This window comes from Mus caroli, chromosome X, assembly GCF_900094665.2.
Source record: "Mus caroli chromosome X, CAROLI_EIJ_v1.1, whole genome shotgun sequence".
Taxonomy (NCBI): Eukaryota; Metazoa; Chordata; class Mammalia; order Rodentia; family Muridae; genus Mus; species Mus caroli.
This window is the reverse complement of record NC_034589.1, coordinates 4,230,744-4,249,123: the sequence shown is the minus strand read 5'-3', so window position 1 is coordinate 4,249,123 and position 18,380 is coordinate 4,230,744. Positions and strand designations below refer to the sequence as shown.

Here is an 18,380-nt window from a genome sequence, read left to right as displayed (position 1 = left end):
AGTTAGTTGTTATAGTTGTCTCTGGTTAGAGCTTGTTCCTCTCATGATTCTGTTAGCCTCTATTGGCAGACCTGGGAGACTAGCTCTCCCCTCTGAGTTTTCGTAGTCAGAGCACTCTCTGCAGGCAGGGTTTCCTCTTACAGGGTAGGTGCACAGATATCTGGCGTTCAGACCTGCCTCCTGGCAGAAGATGAAGGCCCGAAACAGGACCTATCCCACAAGCTGTGTCACTTCGGCCCGTCACACAGCTGTTAGGTTCTGTAGTCCACACTCTCACCTGAGCAGACTAGTCTCAGAGGGATCTGGGAACCAAGATGCCTCCCCCAGGTGCTCTGGCAAAGCTCTCCCGGGCAGGGCGGACACCTCTCCTCTGGCAGGGAAGGTGCCAGTATGTCTGGAGCCTGAAATGGGGTCTGCCACAGAAGCTGTCCTCTACGGACTTTGAGGGTGTCCACAGACTCTGCGCCCAGGTGACCCGGTGCTGGTGCCGACCTGAAGGGATTAGGATCCTGGTCAGGCTGGGTTTTCTGCTTCCTTAGTGCTGTCCCAGGTCCCGTGAGATTGGATTGGAACAGAAGTTGTGTTCCACTCACCGGTGGTCCAAAGATCACGTGGAGAGTCCTCTAGGGGACCTTGGGGGTGTCCGCTAACTCCGTGCCCATGGTGACCAGGTACTGGCGCTGACTGGAAGGGCTATATCTATTTTTTTATTCATCGCCTGCTTACTCATTTAAGTCATCAATGTCTGTTAAAGAATATCAGTCAACCAGACTGAAAACATTTTTCTTAAATAGGGGTGGAACATGAAGTAAATTACATTATTTGGTCCAGATAAAATGTGTTATTTTAAGAACAACCTCCTATATTATTTAAATTATCAACTAAAAATATTTATAATTATTTTATAGTCATTTGACGATTTGATCACCCACAAAGGAGATCTATTCAAATTGTGATGAAAAAAAAAAGGCAAGTGAAATGTTGGCAAATAGTAGATTTATGGAAATAGTCCATCATGAGTATATTTGTGATAAGCACAGATGTGAGAAATTAAATTGTTCCTAATGGAAAAATTGTAATTATGAACTATGTGAGTCTGTAATGGACCCACATTCTTGGATGGGTACCCCACAGCTCTACCATATCATATGCTTACCAACCTTTCCAGTTACAACATGGACTAGTGGATACATAGATATATTCACTTGACAGACTCCAATCTTTCCATAAATGATAAGAAAAATACTTCAGTATGGGCAATTTTTTTTTTCATTTGATTTCTCCATTGGTCTTAAGGCCCATGAACTTACCAGCAGTTGACTGCCTGGCAAATGTTTATTTATAAATGAGCATGAATGATCCCTTATTAAGGTAATAAGCATAGATTACATTTAATGACTTAGACATTGTAAGCAAAGTGTTTAATGTTTAGTGGAAGGAAATGTGTATGATAATTAATATGATACCCAAATGTCATTCAGAAGTTGTGAATTGAAGAGAGTGTTTAAACCAAGTCAAGCAGGATAATGAAATGCCAGGCACTTAAACTAAAAGCTTTAAGAAATTCTCATAATAGCAAAGCAATTACATAATCATACCATGCACTAGGGATGTGTTTACAATTTTAAATTCTTCTCTTTCACACATAAACTGACTTATTCTGTTGCTAAAGAACAGAGGGGTTTTTGTTGTTGTTGTTGTTTTGTTTTGTTTTCTGTTTTTGTCCTTTTGACAGGCATCAAAACTTTGGCTTCTGGAGCACAGGTGAGTAGTCTGTCAGCAGGGATACCATGACAGCCTGGGATGACAAAAGAAAGAAAAACAAATGGATAAACATTAGCAACAGTCTGCCTTGGAAACTAAACCAAGAAAATTAGATTTCAGCTTTTCAGGCTTGGAATTTAAAATGTGTTTTCCCAAGGAAAGGATAAGGAAACAGGTCACAACTAATACTTATTTTTGTTTAAATGAAGGAAGAGGGATTAGTCACACCCAAATATTTGCATGAACATCATGCTTATTTAAGACTCATTACAGGTCAGAGACTTAAAGTGTGATATCATGATGCTTACAATGAGTGGGTTTTCCAGTCAGTAGTTGGAACATGGGTACTAGCTGCTTTTAGAGCAATATAATGCCCCCTAGCTCAGTTCCCCTCGTTTACTCTGTGCTTTTGCCATTTGGAACCTAGAGAAGTTTGAAAGAAGCCATATGTCAGTAATATATGTAAACTATTTAAGCTAATGAATGCCTCCTCTCTGAATTTTTGTCCCCTGGAAAAGAGGATTAGCTTTACAGACAAGAGTATAATTTGGTCTTGGGCTGTCAACCACCATTATTGTCATTTTTACTTTTCCCAATATCCATGCTAGGGACAGTAGAAATGTTACCAGAAACAATCACAATTATATATTTTAGTGAATATATTATATATAATATGTATTTATATTATTTTATTATATTAAATATATAACAAACTTTAATATAATATATGAATATATTATATGCTATATGTATAATAGTACATGTATTATATATGCTAGATATTACACACATATATCTATGACATATATTATAATGTACAATATATGCATTATATAGATAATATACATAAAGAATACATATACACATAATACATGTATAATATATATGTTTTATAATATATATATATATATATATATATATATATATATATATATATATATACCAAAAATGAGTGCTCATTTTGGTACTTGTCAGTATACTAAATACCATATTATGTGTCAGTCAAAAATATTTGCCCACCACTAGACTAAATAATTGGATAGTTAAAAATGAACTTCCATGCATTTTCATATTTAATGAAATGACCTGCTAATTCCTTCATTATTACTTAGAGAAATCAAAAGGCAGATAGTGCAGAAATGGGTTTAAACCTAAATTCTCTTAAGAAGCAGTTTTATTGCCTCTGAGGCAATTCTCTTGCAGTTTAAGCAAGTATCCTGTATAAGTGTCCACAGGCTACAGCAGAAATGTAGTGTTGCACTGTGGGCCTGTGTGCCAGAGGCTTTCCACAGAGAACTCAGCCTGGTGCGAGCGTTCCCGCAAAGGGAAGTGAGTATGGGCAGGGAGAGGAAGTCGTCTCTGCCACTTCTGTTGCTGCAGTTGGTTCCACCTCTGTCTCTCTGTGCCTTCCCTGTTTGGTTACTCTACACTACCCAGCATGCCCAGCACTCAGTTGGGTTGGGAGCGGAGCTTCAGGCAGTGTTTTGGGGGAGCAGACCTCTTCACAAGTGTTACTGCTCTTAGGACAGAAGGCTCAGATGACGGAGTAGTTCTCTCACACCTTTAATCCTTCTGGATAGGATTCTTATATACAGTTTTGGGGTGTGGGTCAGTGTCTGACAACAGGTACTTCTCATTGGCTTGGTCCAAGAGCTTTGGGGAAACCTTATTTACATGTGGGAAGGCTTGGTCCTGCTCCTATGTGACTGATGGCCACACACCTCTGGGGGTGGGGGGCTGTGGGAGGCTGTAGCTGTGACAGGAGCCAGGGGCCCAGGGGGCATGGCTGAACTCCTACTGTCCCAGGAAGGTGGAAGTCACTGCCCACCAAGTCTCTGGGGTTCAAGACCTGTGCTCTATTGGGGACCAGGCTGTCTGTGCACAGTTCACATCCCCATATTACATTTCAAAGAATATACTTTAAAAATTATTGTATTGCAATTTTTGTCTATCTGTAAGCATCAGTGTATGGGTACATGCTCGTGATTATAGTTATGTGCCAGTGCTCACAAAGACCAGATGAGAGCTCTGGATTCCCTGAGGTGAAGTCAGCAGGCAGTAGCTTTGTTGTAGATGCTGGCATCTGAACTCATGTCCTCTTTTTATATGCAGTATGCATTACTAATTGAGGCAGTCTCTCTCCAACCCTGTGAATGTACTTTTAAACAGCTAGCTTGTTCTGAGTGGTTTCTGTACATCACACCACTTCAAAACATTGTATATTGTATGAAGGGGCAAGCAATACAAAACTGTAAATAGTAAAGATGAGGTGCAATTCTTCTGACTGCGGGATGGTAAACAGTGGATCAGGACTTGCTTGTCCTGGGAATCTGACCTCTGTGCTCAGCTGACTCTTACTTCCTCAGGACCATTTTGAATTTGTTTCTGTTTTAGCCTCAGTTTTTTTTTTTTTCACATGACTAGATTTAGCTAAATAAAATTAAGGTATTTTTTTCCAAGATTGGGGACCAATTTTTTGTTGTTGTTGTTTTTGTTTGTTTGTTTTTTGAGACAGGGTTTCTCTGAATAGCCCTGGCTGTCCTGGAACTCACTCTGTAGACCAGGCTGGCCTCAAACTCAGAAATCCACCTGCCTCTGCCTCCCAAGTGCTGGGATTAAAGGCGTGTGCCACCACGCCCGGCTCAGGGGACCAAATTTAAACCCTCTTTTTCAAAGCCTACATTCTCAAACCAGTATCAAATAAATATGCCTTCAGAGTGAAAACAAATGTATTGACTACATATCCAGGCTCTGTTGCCAGCACTCTCCTCCCAGGCAAAATGGCGAATATCACCAGACACTTAGTTGCTTTTAGGAGTGATCATTTTCTTTCATTTCAGTGTGAGAACAATGAATAGACAGAGAAACAAAATTACAAGGTGTTACTTTTAGACAAAAACAAAACAAAACAAAACAAAACAAAAACGTTTATAGTGGTTAGAAGGATGCTGGAGATTGGGCAGCCCAAGGAGACCTTGGTAAGGAAGGACACCGTTAAAAAGGACCCCAGGAGGACATTTCAGTGGTGTGGGGGAACCATGTAACAGGTAAAACTGTTCAATCTGTTTTAGCAGTTTACACATCCGCATCTCACGTTTTCCTTTATTGCTCAGAGTCATACAACATGTCAAGCTTAGTTTCACAAACATAAGACAAACAAACAAACAAAATACTAGGAATGGGAGGTTTTTCCAGAAATTACATCTAAAATTACATCTAAACAATAGTCTTTTTTGCTGCAAGTGTGTTCTAAATAGTATGTGGAGCATACTTATAGAAAACTTAGGTTTTTATCTGACATTGCCATTTGACTGGGCATACTGTATTTTAGATGGCAGTCTTAGCTTGGAGAATAATTTTGAGTACTGTGAATTGTATTTGCAAAGGTGTTACATACTTAAGGACCACCCAGATAACTGTGCATTTAAGAGTCTCTTTAGGTTACTTTAGTACTATGAGTTAAAAAGATGTATACAGATGGGAAAAACATACCAGTAGTTTTATAAGTATTGTTTTCTCACTAATCACAGAAAAATACAAAAACAAATGTTCTGGGGAGGAATGTGTGTGCTTTATGTTTCTGTTTTTAAAGAAGATGTGTGCACTATGGAGTGAATATTGTGTTTGGAGTAGATTTGTTGGAAAGTACTCAATGTGGAGGCCTTATAAAGGAACTCTAACAGCACAGTTTTGCTTTCATGATCTTACACAGATTAGGGACAGGCTTTCTCTGTATTCTTGGAGTGATGGACCTTACAATAATCATTGTATGTATCTCAGATGTGGAGGCCAGGTAGTCTCTTTTCTTCTTGCTTTCATCCTGATTTTAAATGAAGTTATATAGTAGAAAATCATTCCCTAGAGGAGTGCTGTTCACTAAAACTGTCAGCATTGGTGAAAATGACCTGCTTGTACTATCTAATACAGTAGCCACTAGCTACAGACAATATTGAACACTTAATGTGAGGTTTGAGGTTAGTTTGACCGAGGAATTAAATCTTTAATTTTTTAAAGTTTAATATAAATTTAAATAGCTATGTGTACCCAGTGGCTCCTGGATTGATAGAACAATTGTAGAATATTGTCCATTTAGAGCATCCTCCAAAAACAAATTATCACAGCAGTGCTGAATCTAAAGGCCATTCTGAACAAGCAGAGAATATGTTTATTGCTTTTAAAACGGGAATGCAGTCCAGATGACCTCCAAGGTCATCCTGCTCGAAAATGCTCTGCACTTAGAAATTCTAACAGGCTGTGTGAGGGCTGCATATTATTCTTTTGTATTTTCATTTCAAATCCCACAGTGCCGGCCAGAGAATCTGGCAAAGTTTAGAAGCTCAAATCACATGGCTGAAATGAAATGAACTCCAAGGGACCTCCAAATCCTCCAGCACCGGCCCAAGGACACAGCTGTCAGCCGTTGACTGCCACCTTCTCAGCATTCATGTCAAGAATGTTAATTAATCAGTTATGCCTCTCTTTCTGTTCTACATCACAGACACAAGATTCCCCTCCACATAGGACTCAAAGTAGCCTATTGATGACATTAGTGACCTAAATAAAATTATCCCTCATTTGTAATCTCTGTGACTCAGTGGGCTCATTTTATGGGTGAGCCCACTGAAGGTTGAGACAATTTATCTAATATGACACAGATGGTTTGTTTTAAAGCTGGTTGGTAGAAGGGCTTTCTTGACAGCCAGTGCAGCATTATTAGACTCTCTGCATTCACTTTAGCATAGCCCTCCCTTTGGAATTTCATTAAGCTAAGTCTTCTTATAATAATAGTGATCCAAGGCAAGGGGCATGGTGAGATCTCAGTGAGACCTAGATGGATAAAGAGGGCTGTAAAAGTTCCCTGTGTGAATATATGTTCTTGTAAACATGTTAACCACATTAACTCATTATAGATTTAACTTTTGGAAGTAAACTTAATTTAATCATGTATAACATGCTTTAATATTTCAGAAATATAGACTATCTGTCTCCACAGTTGAGATTTCAGCATTTGTAAGCAGTTCCCCTAGTATATACATGACCACCCTTAACAGATTTATTTGAATCATCTTTAGAACTTCAATTGTCCTCTGGTAAAATATAGAGTTTGAAGGAAAATTTTACTATGTCTTTTCCTAAGGTGAATGTTGGAGAACTTCCACTTTTTATTTTATATCATCTAGATCTTTAATACTCAAAATGTGGTCCATAAGACCACACATGAATTATCTAGTTTCTCATTAGAAATACCAACTTTCAAGCTCCATCTCAGAACTACTAAATCCAAAATCTCTCTTAACAAAATACTGAAATGAACACTAAATCTTCAGAGACTAGCCTACATGGCAGAGTAGCTAAACCTCCCATTAGCAGCTTTAGCTAAAATTAGGGTCCTGCTGTTAACTGCATCAGATCAACCCTGAAGAAAATAATTATGATGCTAATTATGATATTTATGCCGCATTAGGCAATATACTAAAATTCTCATGTATTATTTAATGACCACAATGATCCTAAAAGGAATTAACAGATAGTCCTTTCCAACTTCCTTTACCATATTATGGTGATTAGAAGCTAACACTACATTTTCCAGACTTCCTTGAAGCTTTAGTAAAAGAATGGTAGTAAGTTACATCTAGTGAAGACTTGGATATACAAGTGAACAATATTCAATAGAAGCCATTGTCTAAAAGATTGAGTCTTCTGTTCCATGTGCATGTTATAAGTATATGTTTCAGCTAGTGCATCTGACTTTAGTGGCTCTAGATACCAGGCTGTGGGTGGTTGCATTTGTAGTTGTTCAGGCTATAAAACATCTACAGTGATTTGATGTATATTTTTTTGGCCTGTGATGTCCTTGCTATGTGGTACTCCATAGTGATTCACTGTATCCCTCCTCCCAAGGGTTTTTAATGTCTATTAACCTCTTTCCAGTATCCACCTAGGATGGAGTCTGTTGTTTGCAATTAAGACTTGCTAGTACAGTAATTGAGATCAGCTAAATCCCTTAAAAATGGAGGCACTAACTTATAGCATGTGTATATTCAGTTTCCCATGGACATTTTCCAGTGAATATGGCAAAGCAATATCATAGTAATATTTCTTAGCATACTAGTGGTAAAGATGACCAATGGCTTCATCTCAAAGGGATGCCATGAATTTTAGAAATGTTCCATACTTATAAACAAATTAATCTCTATGATCAAACTCAAGAGAACTACAGTTCTTTGGTTAATGTAGAAGAAAAGAATGAAAAAGGAGAAGAGTCAAAGAAAGAAATGATATTTTTGAATGCCAATTTTGTACTAGGCACTGAACTAGCAGCTCCAACAAACACAGACATATTAATAATAGTTATTCAGGCCAAATACAGAAGTGGATGCACACAGCCATCCATCAGATGGAGCACAGGGTCCTCAATGAAGGAGCTAGAGAAAGTACCCAAGGAGCTGAGGGGGTTTGTAGCCTCATAGGAGGAACAACAATATGAACTAACCAGTACCTCCAGAGCTCCCAGGGACTAAACCACCAACCAAAGAAAACACACGGTGGGACTCGTGGCTCTAGCTGCATATGTAGCAGAGGATGGCCTAGTCAGTCATCAATGGGAGGAGAGGCCCTTGGTCCTGTGAAGGTTCTATGCCCCAGTATAGGGGACTGCAAGGGCCAGGAAGCAGGAGTGGTTGGGTTGGTGAGCAGGGGGCAGGGGAAAGAATAAGGGGGTTTTCGGAGGGGAAACTAGTAAAGGCGATAACATTTGAAATGTCAATAAAGAAAATATCTAATAAAAAATAGTTACTCATGACAATAAGGGTTTTGATTAAAATTGAAGAATTTGGCAGGGGATCAGTTTTACTTCATTCAACTATGATATGCAGGCTAATAAATACTGGCTTGTGATCTTCCTGAACAAAAATAGAGACCAGGTTGGCAAATGGCTCAGCAGGTAAAGACAACATGCTGCCAATTCTGAAGACCTGTGTTTGAGTCCCAGGACCCACACAGGAAAAGCAAAGAACTGACTCATGTGGAAAAACCTAATCTTACACTCTTTGTTAAGTGTGTGCCACCCCGTGCACACTCAAAACTAATTAAATAGAATACAATTTAAAAATGTAGAAGAGATGCCAGAGGAGCAATCAGTATAATTGGATAACCTTGGATGCTTATTCTTTACCCCAAAGCATGAATTGTCAAGTTGAAAGCCCACTTAGAGTCTCTTACCCTTCCATTGCCCCCTTCTTCCTTACCATGATTGTCCACTTTCTATTCTCTGCCTCTGGGAACACTAATGACCGTGGAGAATAAAACACTTCATCATCCACTTCTTCTGGCTTTCTAGGCAAGCAGTGTAAAAATGTCCAGTCAGACGCAGCCACTTTGGCAGTCTAAAGAGGTGGAGATAAGATCACAAGTATGAACTCTTACACATGGTAGTCATATACAGCTTCTTCGGCATGTAATAACACATCTGTACTGGCATGATATATCACTACAAAGCAAAGGGGCACAGTAAAGGTTTTAGTTGAAGACACCCAGGATAATGCATTAATCCCTCTGACCCATGGCATCTTGTAGTCACTCTTTTAAATTTGGGAGATCGTCACTCCAAGTTAAATCAGTCAATTCACTTTTCTGATATTCTGCCTGGCATTTTAGTAATGAACCTGGCTAATATGTAGCTGATAGCAAAAGTTGCCAATATAGTAAGAAGTTACTTGGATGCAATGGCATTATATTTTGAGCTGTTTTTCAAATGAGGAGTTTTGGCATTTGAAGTGTGCCTTGTCACAAATTAAAATGGTTTTGAAGAAAGCAGTGAGGTAGGAGTGCATTAAAGAGGATTCTGAGCACTCTGCACTGCTTACTTTCTTCAGATGCAAATGTGCTAGCACTCTCAATTTTCACCCACAGTTAATTCCCCAAAGTAACACCCCCCATCCATTTCGGTTTTTCACTTACACATTTAAAACTACATTGCCTCATACATTCTTACCTCAAAATTACTGCCTTTGTACTGAAATTTTATTTCACTTCTAAGTTGAGAATAATTGAGCTTCTAAAGTACTGGCAAATGAGATGGAAAGGAAGTAGCATTTATACCTGTCATATGTCAGGAAAATTATTATTCTTCCAGCTAACAGTACCGGCACCACAAAATTGCCCAAGCCAAGCATGAGGCAAAGTATAGGTAAGTTAAAATAGCTCCACCAAATATTTGAAACATATATGACAAAAGATTAACCATGGTGTATATATATATATATATATATATATATATATATATAAAACTCATACAACCAGTGATAAAGGGGAGCAGATAGAAAGTAAAGATATGACAGAGTTATAAAGACATAGAAACGGAATGACCAATCAATATGAAAAATGCTAAGCATAATCAAAAATAAGGCAAATTTTTGAAATCACAAGATGCCATTTTCTCTTCAATTTACAAGGTGTAAAATGTAAATAACAAAGAATGGGGTGTGTAGAGAAAGAACTGTAATTTACAACTGAAAGTGTTTCAACTATTTATCCTGTTTGAATGAACATCACTGGTAATTTTTCAAGTATATAGGACATCAAAGAAAAATTCTTTCTTCAGGAACTTATTGTCTAGTAAAACTTCACAAAGAAATATGAATAAGGTTGTTCTTTCTAGAATTTTTCAAAATTAAGATTTTAAAGGAGCTAGAGAAAGTACCCAAGGAGATAAAGGGGTCTGCAACCCTAGAGGAGGAACAATGCTATGAAGTAACCAGTACCCCCGAGCTCATGTTGCTAGCTACATATGTAGCTAGCTACATATGTAGCAGAAGATGGCCTAGTAGGGTATCAATGGGAGGAGAGGCTTTTGGTCTTGTGAAGAGTAAAAGGGAATGCCAGGTCCAGGAAGCAGGAGTGGGTGGGTTGGGGAGCAGGGTGGGGGGAGGGTATAGGGAACTTTCATAGAGGAAACTAGGCAAGGGGATAGCACTTGAAATGTAAATGAAGAAAATATCTAATAAAAATGAATTTAAAAAGATTTTAAATATAGTAATAAGAACCATTGTGGGCAGATTCACATGTACTTTAGAATTCTAGGTGCAATACTGCAAAGAATAAAATACCTAATAGAGTTATCCTCTGGAATTGAGTTGTGATTGGAAGCAGGTGTCAGGGATAGTGGTGACGCTTCTCCATCTACATGCTAAGAGTAAGTTCACTTTGTGGAAATGGGATCATCATGGTTTGTGCTTTTTTGTTTACATTCATGCCATTCCTTAATAAAACTTTCTAAAACTTCTTTCAAAACTGTCCTGGAACTGGAGAGATGGGACAGCAGTTTAAAGCACTCACTGTTCTGCCAGAGGAGCTGGGTTTGGTTTCCAGCACCCACATGGTGGTTCACAGCTGTCTATAACTCCAGCTCAAGAGCATCCAATGCTCTCTTCTGGCTTCTATGGGCACTGCATGCTAGCAATGCACAGACATTCATGAAGGCAAAATACCCATACACATAAAATAAAAATGAAAGTAAAACATTTTTACAAACTGTAAATATCTCAATGAATTGAAAAGAAAATCTCATTTTTGTCAAGTGGAAGAATCAAGTGAATAATAGACTAATAAAGTACCATGTAACAAATATCAAACCGATATTTATATGTAAATGGTCAAACTATATGTAAATGGACAAATGATTCTGAAAAAAAAACCATATTATAATGTTAAATAGTAGCTATCTACAGAAATAGTCACAGAGGAAATATTCACAGAGAGGGGGAAAAAGAAAATATACATGTTGGCTTTATATCCTGTTAAAAGGGGGAACCATTTTTCAAACTTTGATATGTAATAAAAAGAAAATGATTTCTATTCCTTTGCTCATAATTTTTGTGTGTTTTTGTATAATCACTGTCGCCAACCCAATGCTCCTGTCATTCAGGATATGCTTTCAACAGAGATTCTCAAAGTGTGGCCCTCAAGTAGTAGAAATGTATTACCTGGGAATCATATAGAATGCAAATTCCTACATGCACGACCCACTGAATCAGAGCCTCTGGGGTTGGGACCATCCAGCTGAGTATAACTATACAAAATGGTCTTCTGATGATTGTTCAAGACTGATCATAATGTGTGCAGAGGAAGGTATCGTTCAATGGTAGAGCTCTTTATACCTAACTTGCTCTAGGCCCTGGGCTCCATGCAGATGCCCAGCACTGCAGACAACAAATGAGGTAAGAGAAGAAAGGGGGGTAAGCAGAAAGGAAAGATTGGCATGCACCTTTTCTGATCCTCCAGGAAGGCATTAGATTGGAAGGGTGTCCCTTGGCTATCCCTGGGGACAGTTAGCAAACTACCATGGATTTAAGAAACATTAGAAAATAAAAATAAAAGCAAGAAGTAATATTGCAAGCAGTTATGGGGCTTTTCTTAAGGAAGAAATCTTAAGAAATCGTATACACCTGAAGTTACCCAATGTCTCTGAACTTATGCAGAGTAAAGCATTTTGGAACTTCTGTTGTTAGAGAGGGAATAGCTTGTTTTTCTACAGGCCAGGTTTCAGATTTGTCTAGCATAACTGTTTTGTTTTGTTTTGTTTTGTTTTTCTATAGAATATCGCTAGTCTTTGGGAGGAGAGAGATCTTGTTGGGTTGCAGTGAGTCCTTAATATGGTATGAAACATCAGTTGACTGTGCCTAAAGTGAACAAATGGTGAGGTAGCTCTAATTTCACGAATGCAATTAATGAACCTGCAGAGAAGCATCAATCTGTACCTTCATCGTAACCTGGTAACCTTGGAAAGCTTGAAGACGCTTTTTCTTCTCATCCTCTTGTCCCATGCTTATCCAAGTATCTGTAATTAATACATTGCCTCCACGTGCTGCTTCCAGTGGATCATTTGTCATTGACAACTTGGTACCATTCTAGCACAAAGAAGTTTGCTGGTTAAAAACACAAAAACTTGATGGAACAGAGAAAGACAATTAGAAGATTACAAATAAAAAAGCATACCTCCTTGGCATACTGCTCTGCTAGCTTGACTATATTAGGATCTGGCTCATAACCCTGAAAGAGGAAAGATTAGCTGTTATTTAGGTGATTAGTTAGTTTAATTATACATGACAGTATTTCATAGCTCTTATATGTAACAACTATCTAGTATGTCTTAAAACAAAACAAAATAAAGCCTAAGAATAGGCTCTCTCTTCTCTTTCAAATGATGTAGCTTATCCAGATTCAGTGGGACACATTGAAGCTCTTGTGGTGTCCTTTGGATTATCTCTGTCTTCCGCAGTCGTAAAGACAAAGAGAGCAGGGCACTTTCTACCATGACAGACCTCTCCTTGACCTTTAAATGGCACGAGAAAGCTATATACAGAATTGCATAGCCTAGAGCATTTTTATCTCTGCTTTTGTACGCATGGCTCTCTCTTTTTTATTTGTCTAACATGCCTTTCTTTACTCTTCCCATGGACAAGTTTTGAAATCTCGACTTTAATGACTACTCCACAGAAAAGCCCACTGTGGCCACTCCAGTTAAATACAAATGGGCTCCTGCCTTATTCTTTTCCCAGAGAGTGGAACTTGCTTTAAAATGTCATTTATTACATACATTTGGAATAGTTTGGAGAGATAAGCAAGGGGACTATGGAGAGGTACTTATTCTTAGGGTGAAATGATGGGGCACCCTAGGAGTCTTGCTTTCTCGTCCTAGTCCCAGATCTAATGGACATTCTGCAGGCAGCTACAGTGGCTAAAGCTATTGCCATGCTGCCATGAACAGTCTCTCCACACCTTCCTGTCTGTGTAAATTGTTTGGTACTTGCCTCTTATGTCAAAGCTGATTAAGAGCCTCAAACCTCTCTGCCTACATTCCTTGCTTCCATCTCCTTTAATTGTTCTCAATATACTGCCACAGGAAACCTAACCATCTTCTTGTCCCTTTACACATTTTGCCCTTTTCTACAATCTCAGCCTTTTCCCCCGTGAGTATCTTCTCCTGAGTGTCTTTATCATAACATGTCAACTCATGAGTTCATATGGAATTCATGTCAGTTCAAACCCCACAGTCATACCCAACCTCCTTCATCTTTCTAATGTTTTGAATTCATAGCACCTATTATGAATCAATTTTGTACATTTTTAAGTATGGGTTTCTGCTGAATGTTGTGATATCCCTTTCACACCTCCACTATGAATAATCATGATAAAAGGACTTACTTCTTTAAGTTGCTATGGTGATGCCAGAAGGTGGCTTTCATCTGTCCGCCCCCTTTGGACACTGCCTCATTTATAGAAGGTCACCTCACTCAAGCAAGCACACTCTTCTAGGGCCTTATGTATTCAAAGAGTGATTAATAGGAAGATATTAAAACCAGATCCTTTCCACCCAAGCCCAGACAGATCCAAATGACCATTCCACATCCAAATGCTCCATAGGTCATCTAAGACTGTGGTTAGACCCACATCATGCTCAACCTCTCCTTCTGAACACTCCTATTTCTTTACCCTGCCCCTTTCCCTACAGTCATTGATTTCAAAGACATACTGCCATGGGCATGTTATACATCGTACATGCTAAACTCTCAGATTCTGCTTTCTGAGAAGCTCAGCTTATGACAGGCATGCTCAGGTCTGTTCATCTGAAATCTGGCTTCTTTACACATACTTGTCTCCCATAGTCCTTTTCTCCTTACCAAATTCTGGAGGAAAGAAACTGCCAAGATATTGATTAGGATAGCTGTGGGTATTTTAAAGCAAGCTTTTTTGTGTTCAAACTGCCATGAGCTTTTGGAGTATGGTATATGGGGCTTGGGGAGGGTGGAGGCAATTAATAAAGGTTTGTGAATTTGGAAACTAATGCTGTGAACACTCATATAGGGAAACATACATAAAAAGCCACGGGTATTACACCAGGCACCTACTGCTCTGAAAATGTAGTCTTGCCTTCAGAGAGGAGGAATTGGACTCTCCACGTATAATCATTCTTAGAGAAGGAATCAATAAGTACTTAGAGAACTGAGAGAGAGGCTTGGAAATTAGAAAGTCAGCCAACCTTGCCTACCCTGAACTGTGACTTACAAGGCAGAGAGAAATTCTTCGCGCACATCTCAGTTTTCAATACTAAATCACCTATTGGCTTTTACATAAATCCGAAAACCAGATGAAGAAGGTGATTAAGAAACCAGACTAAATAGTCACTTAAAACAAGGGCAAAATCATCACCATCCATGGCTTATGGAACACTGTCGAAAACCAGGGACAGAATAATGGTTTTTTGGAACATGTAAGTTATTCTTGGTTGGGGCATAAGGAAATGGATTACTTATGATTTTGTAAACTCTTCAGCTTTTCTTAAATTTATAATAAATCTAGCTTTATCTTTAAGGCAAATAGTTATACTAACAAGAGAAGACTTACAAAGTGATGGACCAACTTCTGCACTATCAGACTCTGCAGCAGTATTTTAAAAACAAAAACAAAAACCTCGCTCTCACCAAGATTGAAGTGGATTTTGCTACATTTTAACATTTAAACGAGTTTCCATATAGGAACATTACTGAAATTACTCTGTAATATTGGAAAGTTTCTTTTAATGTTAATAAAACATTTTTGACATGTAATACAATGTTAAAACTGTGTATTTCTTTAAGAAAATAGAGTCATTCCAAAATCTCCATATAGCAGGGAATAATTATTTTCAATGCACATTTTCTCTGTAAAAGTAAATGCACTCACATTTTGTCTTAATATGGGGCCTTTCTGCAGACTAGCGTTCTAGTGAGAGTGTGCCCAGACATGTCACAATTGAGCATCTTTCCCGGTGCATGCTAAATGAAAGGAGGAGGAGGATTTGATGGAAGGGCCATCTCTTTGAGTCACTAAAATTTGCTGTACTAGGTGAGCCTCCAGAGCATGCTATTATTGCATGTGCTTGCCATTTGTTCTATAGCATGGCAGGAGCATCTGGTCAAACAATGTCCTTGGATAAGTCCCACTCTAGAGGTAGGGCATAACTCAGTGGTAAAGTACTTAGGTAAAATATATGAGGCCCTGGCTTTGATGCCATGACATCACACACACACACACACACACACACACACACACACACACACACACAGCCCAATGGGAACCTCAAGATGTATATTTCTTTGGAAATACGGTATTTGCATATATAGGCATTTAAGCTGAGGCCATGGTGATTGGTAGTAGGTCTATATTTAATAGGCCATTATTTTGAAGAACAGAGACACGTGCACATAGAGATCTATGGATACAGAATGAAGGTGGTAGAAGAAAGGCTTGGAGTAATTCAGGAAAAAAACAGCTAACAAATGTAGCACGGCTAGACTATGCCAGCGCCTAGATCTCAGGCAACATGTTATAGTGCTTTCTGAGCCAACCAATGTGTCCTAATTTATTCCAGCCTGAGAAACTAAGAGAGAAGGATGTGTTGACCCAAACTGACAGCTAGAACAGGAGAGAAAATGATTTTATTTACTTATTTGGAATAAAACAGGCCACACAAGTGTGCTATCAACATAAAACTTATAGCTTTTTTTTTTCTTTTTCATAAGGCTACTCCCTGGCTACCAGGCTGCTCTTCTCATTGTAGGTGCCAGAGAGCTTGCCACTCCACTTTGCCTGTTGTCCCTCAGCAGTAACTGGTCCAGAAGGATGAAAACCTGCTCTCTGGACTCCAGATTGGGACAATGCTGAAGCATACCTAACATTCTGGAGCTTATTTGTTGCATCATGTTAAGATTCGTTATGTTGGGTTGAACATGCCATAGCACTAGGGTGACCAAATCCTCCTGATTTTCTAAATCCTCCTGAAATTTTATCACTGAATGTTTCTCATCTCTGGAAATAACCCAGGTCCAGGGAAACCAAGATGTTTGATCCCTATAAATAGTACACTTCCTCGATTTTCCCTTTCCCTGATCTCTTCCTATCACTTCCCTGTGAGTCTCTTAGGCATGGATATGTTAGTAGGAAACTCGACTGAAGAACTGGACAGAGGTGGGGTGGGTGAAACATTCATGAGATACTCAAGGACTGGGTGATCACTATTGGAGAAATTCCGAGAGTCATCTTTACACTATGTTCCTGGTAGTTGGTAAATAAATATCTCAAATCCAAGAAGGAGAAGCATGGAGAAAAAGATTGAAGTCCCTCTATATTCATCCCACAATGAGCCTCTTGAAGAACATCAAATACGTGCTTGGCGAGTGACACTGACAGGACATGTGATCATGGTGGCCAGTTGTGTTCTAATGTGAAGGTCAATTCTCTGACTGTAAATCAACACTTAGTTTCTGAAATTGTTTCTACTTGGGAAAATTTCCCTTTTAAAAGACTCCTGAGAGCACATCAGAAGGTAAAAAAAAGAAACATAATGGAAAGAAGGGAACACCTCAGCAGATCCTTTAGCGTTGACTTGTGCTTGATTTCCTTGTAGGAATAATTCCTACCTTTACCAAGTCCTGTTTATTCTACACAGAACCAGGATGTCATAATGTAAGACTACTTCTAGAGGGTGCACATGTTTTTATTTTAGTGACTTTATCTATGCATGTATGTTATTATACAGATCAAACATCTCTGTGTTAATAAATCCAAACCACATAAAAAGACATATGGACAAGGAGGAGGAGAAGGAGGAGGATGAAGAGTAGGAGGAGGAAGAGGAGAAAGAAAAGGAAGAAGGAGGAGGAGCAGGATGAGGAGGAGGACGAGAAACTCTCTTCTACCTCTATCCTTTAACCTTCTAGTTTTATATAGAGGCAACAACTATTACCATTTCCTTAAATAACAAGAGTTCAGATATGAAAGAGCGTGCTTCCCATACATTCTGTGAGAGTGTATAATTAGGATTTTTTTTAAAAAAATAATGTAGTGGTAGTTTTTGTAGGCACATGAGACTCAGATTTAAAACTCCAAAGAGACCCTGGTGATGAGGTTTGAAATCTAAATCTGGATGGTAGCAATGGGTCCTTCACATAGGATTGATATTTTTCTTCCTTTAATTTTTTTAAAGCAAATTGCTGCATTGGAGAGACTACAGCACCATTTCCATGTCCTGAAGATTTTACATTGTCTGGTTTTCACTCCTTTCTTCTGCCTGCTTTCTTCTGTGTGGTGATTATGCACAAAGATATCAATCATCATAATGACCAGTATCAGGGCATCCAAAGGCAGAATTCAGATGTGCTGCTATCACAGACTCATGGAATAAAAGGCATCAGCCAAGACTAGTTTCCACTGTAAAAATGGAAAATTGCACTCTTAAGAAGCTAGATTCAACAGAAGAGTTGGTAATATGGCTAAACTACAAGGCTTCAGCTATGCTCTCCTTCATCAGGAGCTTTGTTTACACTGGGTAATAGCCTCTGATCAACAGAGACTTTTTTTCAGGCCAGACAGTGTTCCTACCTTTGGAGTAGCTGCTTGAAGGTGCATCCCGAATTTTGCAGCACTCATCATGATAGAGTGCAAGATATTGTTCCCATCCCCTATCCAGCTGAGGGTAAGACCTTTGAGAGAGCCATAATGTTCCTACAAAACAAGAGGTAAAGGGATTAGATATGGGGAGGGAACCCACTTCCATGAAACAGTTACTAGAGCTAAGA

General features: G+C 38.8%; 1 protein-coding gene across 1 annotated transcript in view; it reads right to left on the bottom strand.

Annotated features, from left to right (window-relative positions):
- Positions 1-979: 979 nt before the first annotated feature.
- Positions 980-18,380, bottom strand: part of Otc (ornithine carbamoyltransferase) — a 64,160-nt gene continuing 46,759 nt past the window's right edge. Inside the window, exons 6-10 of the mRNA XM_021153928.2 lie at positions 18,184-18,306; positions 12,760-12,813; positions 12,522-12,671; positions 9,012-9,149; positions 980-1,798 (exon numbers count right to left, since the gene is read on the bottom strand). Coding sequence (XP_021009587.1) covers positions 1,739-1,798; positions 9,012-9,149; positions 12,522-12,671; positions 12,760-12,813; positions 18,184-18,306 — 525 coding nt within the window. The 3' untranslated portion in view covers positions 980-1,738. The remainder of the gene's footprint in view (positions 1,799-9,011; positions 9,150-12,521; positions 12,672-12,759; positions 12,814-18,183; positions 18,307-18,380) is intronic.